Source organism: Ptychodera flava, chromosome 12 (assembly GCF_041260155.1).
Source record: "Ptychodera flava strain L36383 chromosome 12, AS_Pfla_20210202, whole genome shotgun sequence".
Taxonomy (NCBI): domain Eukaryota; kingdom Metazoa; phylum Hemichordata; class Enteropneusta; family Ptychoderidae; genus Ptychodera; species Ptychodera flava.
This window is the reverse complement of record NC_091939.1, coordinates 16,946,114-16,960,630: the sequence shown is the minus strand read 5'-3', so window position 1 is coordinate 16,960,630 and position 14,517 is coordinate 16,946,114. Positions and strand designations below refer to the sequence as shown.

The following is a 14,517-nucleotide window of genomic DNA, read 5'->3' as shown; positions in this document are numbered from 1 at the left end:
ATTGAAAAATTTTGGGGACAATACACCACCTTGCTTCACACCGTTTTTAACAGTAAAATGATGGTCTGCGTGTGTACTTGCATGGACATATGTCCATGGTACTTGACATGGAAGACTTTGATGCCAAATCAACTATCCGGTAGGTTATACATAAAGCCATGCAAACTGTATTCAAAGCAACCTGTAACTTTAGGAGTGATAAATAATCACCTGCTAAAAATGTAATTCATTATTTACAACATCACCAATGTAACTGATCAAACACTCTGGCTTCTTCTGCTTCTAAAATTTTCTTTTGATCTGTTGTCTGTGATCAGATTATAATATATCAGTTACAATGACGTTTTGCATGTTTTTGAAAAGTAAAAGGTAGACACTGAGAACCTTTGTTAAAAAGTTCATGTACATGATGAGTATCAATTTTATATACAAAAATGTACATTATAGTGCATATGCCCATTGGCAGTAGTTTTGTTTCTGCTGTCTATGAGAGAACATAGAACTGACATTGCAATTCTTAAATATACAACAGAACTCTTATACATGAAATGGATATTATGCTTGTCATTTTTTGCAGTTGTTAATAGTTGTTGAGTGAGAGTCTTGTGTCACACAGCTCTTGTTTATCCGGATTTGAAGAGCAGGACAGCAACTTGACCAAGGTAGAAGTAGATGAAATGTTTGGTTTCGTGGGTCACATAGCTACCAAAGTTACGTCCAACAATGCAATGCCACGTTGGGTTGTACTTCTTGTCAAATTCTTTCTTGATGTAAGCAGCAATGTCCTTCTCAATGTTGTACTTTTCTGAAGCCTGCTTGGCACAATCAACAGCATCTTGCTGCATCTCTTCAGACATGTCAGCATTCTTGACCACTGCCTTCTTGTCAGTCATCTTGTTGAAGGGAATAGTAAAATTGCTAGAGTAATAAAGTTTTCTCAATGCAGTACAGTATTGTCTTGATTTCTGCACTAGTATGACAAAATCCAACAATTTAAAACCACAGAGAATTACTGTTTTTGCAAATGAACCTTTGTAACATGCTTAAATCAAATCCCTCCTGCTGCTAAACCGATGAACATACTATTGTATCTGTGATTTATCTTTTTTTTTCTCTTATCAACTATCAATAGAAAGGATTTTTACATATTGTAAAAAAAATTCTTTCTGTATCAGCACTTTTTCTTTGGTACCTTTTTATATACATGATATCATGAGATGATGATGTAGGTAAGAAGATAATATCCTATAGTGGTTAGTTTTGTACTTTGTTCAATTATTGGAATGTACCATACCACACTTTCAGCTAGTGTGAGCCGAGTATAATACAGATTGACTATAGTGACTGAATACTATAAATTGCAGAAAAAATGTTGAATGCGTTCGACTATACCAAACCATACTTTACCTTTTTGATTCAGTGATGTTGTCAACAAATCCAAATAATTTGGGAGATGACACTGTGTTACAGCTCGGTAAATAGGTTAAAAGTTATTGCTTTGCCCTTGTATTAACCCCTAAGCATGTATGATTGATGCCCAGCTGTAAAATGTTGCCCAGGCTATTGAACATAATCGTAGGGCGTGCATACAAGCTATGGATTGGTCAGTCTTCGTCACTGAAGCGTTTTCATTGGTTCACACACAGGCACTTTCGTCGGTAATATATATCAACCCATAAGTCACTGCGAAAAAGGTTTTATGTTCAGTTTTAGCATTTTGGATGATGTTGGTCCCACGTGTGAAAAAGTCAATGACCACTGTTTTAATAAAATACTTATGTTCACCATTACGGAATCATGGTTTGATTTACTGAGGGTGCGACTGTGCAAAAGAAATGCGCAAACATAGAGGGTTCGGCAATCTTCGGACTTTTCCGGAAGTCACATGATAGGAAAGCCAACAACGCGCTAGCTGGGAAGTGTAGTTTCGGTTTATAGGCGTGAGTGTATCGTTCTCTCTAAATTTGTCCGGTTTTGATAACATTTTTTCTGAGGGAGTGACGCTGAACAGCAAATTCTCCACCACTGTTTTTCAAAGTTAGCTTTTGGCGAAAATTTAATCAAACATGTCGAGTGTCGTTCGTGGCCCAGCAGGCAGCAATGAGTGTCGGATTTACGTTGGAAATTTACCACCAGATATCCGCGTGAAAGATATCGAAGATATTTTCTACAAGTATGGTAATATTTTGGACATCGACTTGAAGAACCGAAGAGGACCACCATTTTCCTTCGTTGAATTTGAAGATAAAAGGTAACGAGGAAAAAATGTTACGCTTATTCGCGATGTCTAGTTGGGCGCGTTTCGCGCCTTACACGACGCGTCATACTTTGTCCGAATCAGTGATACCAAGAATATTTGTATACTCTTTATTACGTCTTTGGAATTAAGTTGGCATTATAATGATTTAATGATTAAGTTTTACTTTGTTCGTCGCATGTCTACGCCTCAACTTGAAGGCTGTGGTCATATTTGAAGTTGACCTTATTCGTCAGCGAAAATATGGCTTCTCCAAGTGAGCCCTTTTATTTCCTCATTGTGTGACGCCTGTGAAAATAAAGAGATCGCCATCCTGTAGCCTATTGGACGCGTTCTATCCAATCGCGTGGCTTCATGGTAGCCATGATTAGGGCGACGCTGCGTTGCGTACGTCGGCACAGAGGAGCTTTGAGAGAATACGGCGTTTCCAATTGGGTCCAAACCCACAGCGTACGTTACCAAGTCACCCAGCGGAGAAGCCACAGACAAAACCAAGTCGCCACTCTGAAAAAAGTCTTCAAAATAACCGAGGCTGGGATGTTACAATTTTTCTGCCCGCGACCCCTCCACACACGCTGTAGGGTTCGTGACGCACTCACGCTCGTACACTCGCAATCGCACATCACGCACAAACTTAGGGAAGCAACGAATACATCGCTCAGACTAGAATGTGATTCTTCTTGTGACTTCGTTTTAAACTGCCTTACCTGTTTGAAAAAAGCCCGAATCATTTTTTTCTGACAGCACTGAGTCTAAAACCGCTGAACCTTTTGAAGCATGGTCATTATCAGCATTTGTTTTTACAGTGTAGAAGATTACAATTATAGCAAAGTCAAAAATCGCATTGGGATCTAAGAACTGGCAGGCGTGGGAAAACCAACTATGTATACAGAATTAAATAGAATGGAACTAGTTCGGTTTATAAAGGTGTCTGATTGCAAATATGGGGGACATGCTTGCTAGATATCACCTAATACATGATTACATTTACAACCATTGTTACCAAGTAAATATAGGCAAATTCATAAAATATGTATGAATTTCACGTTTACATGCATCAGTTTCTGAGGGCGTCAGATATTTTCTCAAATGGCACAGTTTAACTATCTGCTTCTTACAAAGTGTTTTAACAACTTCATCGTTCCCGACCTTGACATTATGTATTTTGTGGATAGTCTGAAGGAGTCCTCTAAGCATAAAACCAGTGTTTGAAACTCCCTCGTCTGGCCAACTGCTAACACATTGTTGGCAAACAGTTCTGGCAAGGGTCAGATGAGTGCAACCCGCTGTTAGACGACCGTAATTGGTCTATCATTTGAAACAGACTTGAAAACTTGGGCTGTGTGTTGCCAACCATAGGGCTTGTAACGTCTTCGTTAATTTTGTCTGCCATAGTAGTTAGTGTTACACATTATCAGTTTTAAGTTTGGTTTTCCTGTGCCTGACTCAAACCGCTAAAGGCAACACAACTAAGACTTTGGATATTTGTCTGTCAGGAGGAAAATGTCGTTAATGCAGTTGTCTTGGAACTCTTACAGGGATGCTGAAGATGCTGTCCGAGGCAGAGATGGCTATGACTATGATGGTTACAAATTGCGAGTGGAATTTCCCAGAGGTGGACGTGGTGGATACAGCAGGGGTGGGGGTCGTGGTGGTGGCGGTAGAGGTGGTCCACAGTCAGCAAGGAGATCTGAATACAGGTGTCTAGTCTCAGGTAACTATTACATTAACAAATATCTCAAAGGAAATGTTTTTGCTGTATGAAAACCTTGCATTCACAGAGTTATGGTAATGCTATGCAGGCTAGGTTTGAAAGTTTGTCAATAATTATTCACAGAATTACCATCAACTGGAAGTTGGCAGGACTTGAAGGATCATATGAGGGAGGCTGGTGATGTATGCTTTGCAGATGTGTACAGAGATGGCACTGGGGTTGTTGAGTTTCTGAGATATGAAGACATGAAATATGCATCAAAACATCTTGATGATACTAAATTTAGGTCTCATGAAGTAAGTAGAGTTTCATTATCTTTTTATATTGCACAATCATCTTATTCACCTGCATCCCTTGGCTGTAATCAAAGTCAAACAGGTTCAATAACATTGTATATGTTGTACGAAAATTAATTTAAGAAAACAAGCAGGACTTTGAAATTCTTTTGCAGTGCCTCCCTTACTAATAAGTCCTTTCTTCAAATTGTCTGTAAATTTCTGTAAAATGATATATTTCTCCAACATTTTTGTATTGCTTGTGAATTTGCAAATGATAAAGGACAACAGCGAATGGTTCTGAGGAGTGAGACTTCAAACCTACCAATACCACGTTACTTTATGAATCTTATGTCACATTCTGAAACACCAAATTTAATCCATTTTTTGTTGAAAATTTACAAGTTTTATAGTAACTACAGCACTGAGCAATATGTGGAAAAGTATGTAATCTGGTATACAGGTACTTCTAGTGAGTGTTTTTGCCATTTTCAACTGGATTGATGTAAGTAATAAACGTGCATTTGAGAAAGTAGATAAAAGTATATACAATTTTGGGATTCAAGCTATTCCTCCGTGGAACTTTAATGTGCAGCTGTTATGTGATAATGTCAAACTTTTTTCTCACTAAGAAGATAGGTGTGAACTGTCACCAATATTAGAGAAATGTTGGGCATTTTTTCCCTTCAGAACTTGGCTGGGCTTGTTCAACCCTCCTGACCTTAAACAGTACTTTATAACATACCATACCAAGAATGTGTTTCATGCTAATGTATCTGTCTTACTATAGGGAGAAGTGTCCTACATTCGTGTGAAGGAAGACTACCCATACAGTCCTAGGTCATATAGCCGCAGCAGATCTCGCAGTCATTCTCCTCATCGTAGGAGGAGAGCATCACCAAGATACTCACCACGACGATCAAGGTCCAGATCAAGGTCTTAGACATCATGAGAGGGGTTGCCAACGTTGAATGACGTTTTGTCAGATATAAACTCTAGGGGAGGGGGCACCTTTTCATTGATCCAATCAAGAAGAAAGACTTTGTATGGAAGCTCTAAGACTTTACAAAATTTTCAACATCGACCATTTTAGAAATGGAGTGGTCGTCACAATGTTACTGACATGTTCCCAGATTTTAAATTGGTAATCAGTATTATGTACTTGCCAGTCGTATACATGTTTGTTCGGACTGGGCTATTTGTTCATTGAGCAGCTTTTAAACTTTCTTGACCGTGTTTAAAAAATTTGTATTTTTGTGATGGTATCCAGTACTACTGTTATGTATATCCAAGTGTAAAGCTGTTTGTGCACTTTGCCAAATGCCACTAGATGACATTGTTTTGTTTAACAGTGAGATTGGAAATTACAATTTGTTAGGTTTTTCTTCACATTAAATTTCATTTTTATACTGTCTGCATTCCTTCAGATAGAGGAGCTTGAATGTTGCAGGGAATGAGTATACAGGAGTAGGATAAAGATCGTGTCAGGGAACGCTTGTCCATGTCATGCGTGTGGATTATCAGCCTTAACGAAAGGGACTTTCAACTGGGAAAAATCACAGGAGATGGCTTCTAAAGGGAGCATGTTAATGGTATAGGACTCGCATTGTTTGCCATGGTACGCTGACTTCCCTCTTGTTGTTAGTTACAAAAGAAAACCATGGATCTGTGTCTCCAGGGCACAGGGTATCCAAACAATTTTGTTACCGATACCAGCTTCCTGGTTTAAGTTGTATCGTTTGAAGTTCTCTCTTAAAAGATGTCATATTTTTGCCATCGTGGCTTCTTGTACTAACTCTGATTTTCTGTATTCTCCAAAGATGTCAATTAGTCAAGTACTGATGAATTGTTGTTCGAGTGAAGATCCCCATGAAGTTTGATGGTTTTGCACACCCGCTTTTTTTTTGCATGAAAATTTTTCTTTTGATGTTCATGCCAGACTGTTGAAATCCTAGATTTGATAGCTATTGGTAACCGCTTTTGCATATTAATTTGCACATCAAACAGAGCCCCTTATATATTGTAACTTTGTTAAACGTAGTACTACTCACTGTTGATTTTGAACAATCATGTTTTGCTTATTTGGGTCTAAAACTGACCAAGAAAGGTTCAACATTATTTGAATTTCAGATCAAAATGAGATAAAATGGACATGTTATGGTTATGTAGCATATATGTGATACATTGTACTCATTTTTCATTGTCAATTTCAGTGGATTAATGTATAAGTTTTCACATCACATGTACAGCTTGCACACCAAAAACTACCCAAGATTTGATTTGATTATATACAGTAATGGATGTTTGTATTTTTTGCCTTTGCGACTTGATGACTAATCTGTTTTTTCTGTTTCAACGTTTACCCCCCCTACATGTGCATGTTTTGTAACTGTTCCGTGAGGTAAGCGTGAGTGAGTGAGCCCAGTCTTGTTAGTAGTTTGGTTACTTCTCAACATTCTGCATCTGGTTCCGAAGCTCTAATCCTCTTTGCAGTCGTGGCGGCAAGCCAGATTAATTACAGTAATAAAGCAACAGCCTGGAAAATGATAAGCATGTCCTAAACGTTTAGTGTTCAGTAGCTTTTCTCTTTCCAACCTGTTCTGTTCACTTTCTAACACCATTCCTTGTTTGAATTCAAGGTCGGATGCGGGTGGTAGGACATCTCACCCCAATGTCAAGGAGAGATTGTTACAGATGTTGGGACACTTTCAATGATCGATCATGGCAGGAGACAAGATAGCGAAAAGGACAGAAAACCCCTAAATTCGCCAAAAAACTGAAAAACGCTTGGATCTTCTGCCAAAGTCGGATTCAAAATTCTGCAGTTCAACTGGATTTCATAAGGAGAACAAATTTATGGTCCAAATGGCCTGGAATCGAAAAAAAGGAGCAAGGAAATTCACGCGTTGGATCAGGAACCCCTTGGATCAGGATTTCAGGATTCCTCTCAGGGTAAATTTATGTGGTGCATCGTTAACATTAAAGCTGGATGCAGTGAAAAATTCCCAGTAACAATGCACTAAATTTGGCCTAAGTTTAAAAAAACCGCACATCCAAAAACTGCATCCTTTTGGCAAATCCCAAACGTTTGGCATTTCATAAAATTCAACAGAGCTCAAATAAGTTTCTTTGTGTATACTTGCATGTTCTAACCCTTTGGCAGGTTACAGGTGCAGAGCTGAGATGAAGAAGTGAGGCAATTCCAGAGGTCAGGCTTACTAAGTAGTAATGTGTGTCAACAGAGGGCAAGCTTGGGAGTTGTGGTTATGGGCCTACACATGGGAAATAAAACATGTACACAATAAAATTTTGTGTTTTTGTTGTTTCTTAGAAGTGCAAGAGGAAATATAGTGTGTGTGAGAAGTGAGTAATAGTATGTTGAAAAACTTCCAATGGCCCCTGGTGGACATCTGAGTGTAAGCAAAAGAATCCTTGAAATGTGCAAAAAACTCCCCTCTAGAGGTATTTATAATTACTGGCAAAAGTGATTTTAGGGAATGTTTATCGACTACAGATAACGCCTATTCGCTTGTGATGAACCTTTATTACTGATATTGTCAAATTGAAATACTGAATGAGAACTTCTTTACTGGCCATGCCCTAGGACTGCACATTCCTTACAAACTATGCAACTGCATGTTTTGCATAGAGCAAGCTGTCTCAAACAGAACTCGTAATGGTCAACACCCCAAACTTCTCAGAAAAGACAGTAATTGTGAAAATTATTTCCACTTGTGTGAGTGCATCTCTGAATTTAGCTTAAATTCCCTCGGGCTGAAAGACGTTCACTTCAAATGGTAATTAGTGGATGTGAAAAAAATCGACTTGCAGTTGACAAGCAAGGTTCTAAATCAAATGCACGATTCATACCGCATGCAGTCGGTCTTCTGCTGACATGCCAACTCAAATTTGATGGTTTCTTGTGCAAAGTACTGGTTTGCCTAACCTTTAAAGCTATCATTCGTTCATACACTCTATGGGTCTCTATGAAAGGACTGCTCGTGAGGTGAGAGAGCATACAGAGACTTCCCAAATTTTGGCATGTTAAATTGTATCAACCCAGTAACTTCTGATTATGCCTGGCCACAGTAAAACTGCAAGTGATTCCTATTACCTATGGAGGCCAAAATCGAAGAATTTTCACAGCATTTGTAGCCTTTTTGGGGTATCCCAGCTGTCTTCAGGGATTGTCATGTCAAAATTTAGAAAAATCCCGATCTCAATGGTTTGACATGCCCTTTAACCTTGCACAAGCAGCTATGAAGGCATTTTCAAGGTCCTCACAAACCTTTTGCTCAAAAATAAGTAAATGTATTTTCCAACAAATGATACTTCAGTGCATTTCATATGATATCCATAGTACTTCAGATGTGTCAAAGTTTTAATCGGGTACTGAAAATTTAAGTTTTTTAGGAGCTTTACAGCGGTACATTAGGAGTACAAAAGTTTTCACTAGACCACCTGTACCTACAGTTCACCTTTTTCAAATTGCTGATTAATTTATCTGCAGCCAATGACCTATTGTACGTCAAACTTATAATTGCAGCCATCAACCTGGCATCTATAAAGGGTACCCACAATGTCTCTCTTTTCACAGGACTTTCTAACATAGACTCTCAAAGTATAAGAGAGAGAGTCACTGGAAGGATTTTAAATCTTTGGCAATAATTCCATGTCATGATGATGGCCCACCCCCACCTCTCTCGTGTTTCTCTATTGTGGATTTTTGTACCATTGCTCTTATATTTAGTCAAATTTAAAAGCATAAAACCATACTTATTTTCAGCTATCAATCTTTAATGACATAAACAGACAGGAAATATTTTCTTCCATAAAAATCAGTCCAAGTTTGCTGGAGTGTGAGTTTCTTTCAATGCCAGAAGTTTTTGTCTCTTTTATGTATACACACAAAAGTAGAGTAATTGTCCAGTATTTTTTATCTTTTGCATAAACGACACGTGATATCTTCATGAGGGTCCACCTTCCGAGGTTTTCCCTGTATCCTCCTGTTGCAATGTTATGTTGCCTGGAATAAAGTGACAAAAAATTGTAGTAGCATTAAACTTAAGACATATGTACACTTGCTCCTTGCCAAGAAATGTACAATCGTGCATACAAAATGACAGATACCAATGCAACTGATTTTATTCTTTATATTAAGCTACCTCACTTTGTCCGCCACAGGAAGCGCATTTTCATTTTAGCACTCTAGCTTCCAATTCAACCCTTCTTGCATGTTTTTCTATGGGTGTAATTTACCTGTACTGAAATACGCATATGACTGTGAATCAAAAGTTCTGGTTAAGATGATGTAAAGAGCCGTCATCATTTGTGATGTATTTGCTGCATTTCACAAACCACTACACATAAGTAAGGAGAAAGATAAACCAGGGCCAAGTCATTGTAAATAGATTAACATACTACCAAGAATTACTGATAATGGAGAACTGTAATGTTACAGTAACACCTTTAAACAAACACTTATCTTTCACTACTGATACCAAAATTGTATTTTTCTCCATACACTTAAAATGGGGGTAATGGCCATTTTGAATGTCAGATACCAGTAAATCCCGGGTAATTTGTTTCTCTAGCACCAAAATTTGCATGGTGACCCCTAATTTTTATTCATGATTTTGAAAGAGGTCCACACACTGCACTGATAACAATGGGTGAAATTAGAGCTAATTAGGGAGAATGTATGATGGCCCAGTGGGTAGGTGACCAGAGTGACAACCATAGATTCAATGGTTGGTGAGTTCACGATACAGGCAAATCAGAAGTGAACTAATTACTGTATCTAAGAATTGTCAAAGAATGGAAAGAAAGAGACTCCAGCATAGTGTTATTAGCCCTTGAACAAGGAAACTTTCACTGTTGCTCAGTTTGGTTGTGGGTAAGCTAGTGCTTTCAATGGGATTCTTGTTGGTCGGATGGTGGAGTATTAAATGAAAATTTTGGGCTACGATACCATGCAGCTGTTTTGGAATTCTGGATTATTCTTGTTGACCAAATTACATGGCTTGTACCAAGCTACTATTCAACAGAATTTCTTATCTACCTGGAGGTGCAACAAAGTATTCCTCACGGACCTCAGAGGCGTTTTTCATCACTTTTTCAACACAAAACCCATCATTGACAACATCTTCCCGTAAGTAGAGACACCTATGGAATGACAAGAAAATTGAAGAAAACCTTCAGCACATTATTCTTACAGACAAAGGCATTTACTTTCTGAAGTAGACTAGTTGGAAGATATGGCAACATTTTAAGAAATAGATTCAAAATCTCTCATTTCACATGTAACAGGAAATTTACAGGTTTGACATTATATAATTCTCTGCCAAAAATAATTTGAAAATTTTACCAATAACTCTATTGGTGGTGAGATTAGGCTGCTTAAGGGGAATGCGCCTTGGGGACAGATAGTCAAGACTCAAATTTCTACAATTCTTTTCTGATATACCACTGCTGGGGGTTCATTTTAAGCTCTTGAAGAAGGAAAAACTTTCACTGCTTAGTTTTTTGAAAATCAAAATTTTATTTTTCCCCATCGAGTTACACAGGAATGGCAGCAATTTTGAATTTCAAATATCGCAAAATGTTGGGTAATTTGTTTTGCTAGTTCCAAACTTTGCATGGTGATCCCGATTTTTATTGTTGATTCGGTAACAGAATGGTTGCAAGTTTCATAATCCTGGAAAGTTTGAGTGAAATTTACAGTCTTTCACTTTCCAGGCACATACTATCTTAACAGAGGAACTCAAATATTCCTCGGTAAAAATATTTATACTCTAACTGTGAGCATTAATAACATTGAGACGCCTGAGTAGCACTTGATCAGGTTCATATATGCTGGTCTTGTGGGAGTTTTGGCATCTGTGACATTCATGTTCTTTCAATTTCTCACCTCTGTGATATCCTGAATACATAACAGTAGATTTAAAATTCATAGAGTCAATGAGATCCTTCCACCTGTCATTCATGCTGTTTTCTTGTATTGAAAACAAAAAACTCTACAGATAAACAGATAACAGATAAAATTAGGAATTAACCTGTCTTCTAGGACTGTGTCCATTGGTTTCACTCCCTCGGTGTTCACAAGCAACAACTGATCTGCAAACCGAACAGCTCTGGAGAGTCTTTCAACCCCAGCCTCATCACTGAAGTCGACTAGAGCCAGCCGTTCTAGCTTTCGAACAGTTTCTTTGTCAATTTCAGTTTCGTCAGGCAAAGTGTCTGGATCAATCTCAGTCCATGTTGGCTTGTCTGGAATCTGCAACAGGAAGACGTGTAGGGCTTCGTGTCATTTTTTTCACGACAGACCACTTGTAAATATGAACGCAAAAGTTGTTCTCTATAGACAATAAGTATAAATAATGGTAAAATATATTAGAAAGGAAGCTCAAGCCTGATGAAATATTAAACTGATTTTGTATATTGTATTCACATTCACAATAAAGAAGATTGATATATTTTGCATAGACTATACATGCCTTATTCACCTATGATGCTCTTATTCCAATGAAGTTTGTGGAAAAATCATTTTGTCTCAAAAAGAACTCTTAAGTAGAGTCTAAAGTCAGCAATTCAGTAACTTGTGTAAATTCATAATACTTGTGGCTGATATTTTACAGATTATAAAATTTGAGATCTATGTCACTTCGTTTCACCTCATTGGTCGTAGAGGGCGCGAGTCATAACTTTTCCCCGAAGCGATGGCTATGGCTTCAAGACTTGTGAAATCTTACATCACCTACCTTAGAAGATAAACCCCTGTATGCAATCCAAGGCAGCGATTTCATCATGTAGTGACTAACTCGAATGCTTAACATTTTGGCCCTGTATATTGACTCGCCAACTTGTATTTTCTTGCGAGATAACAGATGACCGGGAGCTGAGCTGCGGCGAGTGCGCTGACATGTAGTCAGACGTTTTACAAAGTAGTGCAAATGGAAAGCCCTGCGCAGGAGGCAAAGTACTCAAAAATATCGCTTTAGATGCAAAATTCTAGGAGAAATCCTTATGCCCTGTCCTTATTTGTCAAAAATAGGCAAATAACTGGCACCACTAGGGACAGTTGTATCACATTGACGAGATATATTTGGGTACTATTTTTCGAGATCAACCCGGAAGAGAGTGCTTATTTTGTATTAGAAGGTGTTGTACGACTCCATAAGTATACACGTGAGATTACATTGCTACTACAGGTAAAGAAATCTCCCGAATACTATGGAGAGCGTTGGGGAAGAGTGTAATGATCTCAAGAGAGAATACGATGCATGTTTTAATAAGTGGTTTTCAGAACAGTATCTGAAAGGGAATTATCAAGACCATTGTCAAGGCATTTTCAAGAAATATCAGCAGTGTGTGAAAGTAGGTACATTTCGTATATTGTGTTCATTTTTTTAACATCCATGCTGACCCATTGCTGTGTTTTTACCATGGACAGAAATCTTTTTTATTGTACTACCTGGATAGAGGGACTGTGTACCAGGTTTATATTGCCATGTGTAGTTTAAAGGTGGTTCTACACTATAACTCTCTGGTTTTCGCCTGTAAAACATTTGAATATAGTATGTATGTATGTATGTATGTGTGTGTATGTATGTATGTATGTATGTATGTGTGTGTGTATGTATGGATGTATGTATGTATGTATGTATGTATATATGTGTGTATGTATGTATGTATGTGTGTGTTTGATATTTCTTGGCTTTATTGTTTTTGTGTTTATAAATTTCTGGTGATATCTGATCATTGATTTAATAAAACTAGCTTGAAAAACAAGCAGAATTAGGAAACAATATACGGTAAATTTTGCAATTCGAGGTAAGGAAAGAAAGAAAGGCAATAAAATTCATTGGTAAATGATCAAGATCATCAAGTCAGAAGCATAGAGTTGAAAAGTTAAAATATCGTAATCGAATCATAATCGTCCAGTCAGGATAGCTCTGATTTCATGAACATTATATATATGGAGTATTGCATATCTTAACCCACTAAAATCTGATGGGTATCATCTTTTGTGTTTTAACTAAATTTTTGTAGTTCCACAGTGGCAGACAATTAAGCTTCATTAACAGATATCAGTGTTGTTTGAAAGACATTGCAATGCTGCATAGATGCTTTTTAGTCTAAGTCAATGTAGTGCTCTACAAATACATAACAATTCCCTTTTACCAGAAAATTCTTTTCTTCAGACATCTATTGGGATATGCTAAAAAATATTGCAGTCACGCTTAACATGACTTAAAAACACTCAGAAGTCTTTTATGCTAAAATTTTAATGGAAACGCCTTGGTTTTTCACTTTTCTTTTCTTTTTCATTTTCTCCTAAAACAGAATGCTCTGAAACTGAAGAAGATCAACATAGAGGAAGTTGATAAAATCATCCTCGGGACAGACAATGAGCAAAAGCCACCCAAAGATGCTAAAACAGAGACAGATACAAGGACTTCTGTCAAGCCTGAGTCATAGCAACGATACTGTGTGCTGTAGATTTACACTGTTGGATTGTGGGTGTCTGTTGCCATGGTGAATAACGCCTCAACATGGAAAACACCAAATCAAGACATTACAATGAAGTACTAATTTACTTAATTCAAGATGAGGTGTGACCTGTAGAAAACAACAGACACCGTCGTAGGATGTGAAATTTTTAAACTAGTAGAATTTTGGATACGTATTAAGGAATACGACTCTACATAATTGCTTGTTTCTTTGGCGATATTTGCTTACCAGCCAAACACTTTAAGATGCTGTATAGAATTCAACATGGGGATAATGTTGCATATTGAAGAGAGTAAGCCTCTGTGTGTTTCTAGAGATGTTGATAGAAGTGTACATTGGTCCACTACATATTTAATAGGACATTTGAAAGAATATCCACTTTGAAAAGGTAATCAAACTTGTGATGCCTGAGGACATTGACAGAATTGATTAGATTGTGATTTTCCAGATGTCTGTGACGCATTCTGTGAGTGTACAAACATGTAATGTATATTCACAACATACTGTACACGAACGAGACAACATGCTGTTCACCTCTGATTTGCTGTCAACAGGGCCTAAATAACAATTGATAACAATGCGTTTGGGCCACACCATGGTGGTTAAAGGGACAAGTAGTGACTAATAATTCTCTCTCAGCTGATCTTATAACAGTATACTCACCCATGTGACTTCATTTTCAGTTGACTTCTCACCACAACATAAGATTGAGAAAGTAACCTAATAAATACTTTTAACACTTATGTAATCACTCTCAA

At 37.7% G+C, this 14,517-nt stretch overlaps 2 protein-coding genes and 1 pseudogene across 3 annotated transcripts; 1 reads left to right on the top strand and 2 right to left on the bottom strand.

Annotated features, from left to right (window-relative positions):
* Window positions 1-444: 444 nt before the first annotated feature.
* Window positions 445-1,554, bottom strand: LOC139145189 (dynein light chain 2, cytoplasmic pseudogene; annotated as a pseudogene).
* A 312-nt stretch (window positions 1,555-1,866) lies between these two features.
* On the top strand, window positions 1,867-7,553 carry LOC139145187 (serine/arginine-rich splicing factor 1B-like). 2 transcript variants are annotated; one of them, XR_011554901.1, is made up of 5 exons: window positions 1,868-2,251; window positions 3,796-3,971; window positions 4,095-4,267; window positions 5,037-5,864; window positions 6,886-7,553. XR_011554901.1 is itself a non-coding variant. In XM_070716180.1 (4 exons), exons 1-4 carry the CDS (start codon window positions 2,067-2,069, stop codon window positions 5,187-5,189), a joined length of 687 nt encoding a protein of 228 aa, XP_070572281.1. In that variant the 5' UTR covers window positions 1,867-2,066; the 3' UTR covers window positions 5,190-7,553. The 2 variants fall into 2 exon arrangements, 1 of the variants encoding a protein (XP_070572281.1); XM_070716180.1 differs by having other exon boundaries at window positions 1,867-2,251; window positions 5,037-7,553.
* A 1,469-nt stretch (window positions 7,554-9,022) lies between these two features.
* Window positions 9,023-12,178, bottom strand: LOC139145188 (glutamyl-tRNA(Gln) amidotransferase subunit C, mitochondrial-like). The gene is made up of 4 exons (XM_070716181.1): window positions 12,007-12,178; window positions 11,302-11,522; window positions 10,308-10,411; window positions 9,023-9,272 (listed from the first exon to the last, which is right to left on the bottom strand). Exons 1-4 carry the CDS (start codon window positions 12,079-12,081, stop codon window positions 9,214-9,216), a joined length of 459 nt encoding a protein of 152 aa, XP_070572282.1. The 5' UTR covers window positions 12,082-12,178; the 3' UTR covers window positions 9,023-9,213.
* Window positions 12,179-14,517: the final 2,339 nt, after the last annotated feature.

Excerpts from the sequence above, each read along its gene's own strand:
- LOC139145187 (XM_070716180.1), top strand. The coding sequence starts at position 2,067 with ATGTCGAGTGTCGTTCGTGGCCCAGCAGGCAGCAATGAGTGTCGGATT. Across the intron at positions 2,252-3,795 it reads GTTGAATTTGAAGATAAAAG|GGATGCTGAAGATGCTGTCC; the intron begins GTAACGAGGAAA and ends GAACTCTTACAG. Across the intron at positions 4,268-5,036 it reads CTAAATTTAGGTCTCATGAA|GGAGAAGTGTCCTACATTCG; the intron begins GTAAGTAGAGTT and ends GTCTTACTATAG.
- LOC139145188 (XM_070716181.1), bottom strand. The coding sequence starts at position 12,081 with ATGTTAAGCATTCGAGTTAGTCACTACATGATGAAATCGCTGCCTTGG. Across the intron at positions 10,412-11,301 it reads GACACAGTCCTAGAAGACAG|GTGTCTCTACTTACGGGAAG; the intron begins GTTAATTCCTAA and ends GTCATTCCATAG. Across the intron at positions 9,273-10,307 it reads ATACTTTGTTGCACCTCCAG|GCAACATAACATTGCAACAG; the intron begins GTAGATAAGAAA and ends ACTTTATTCCAG.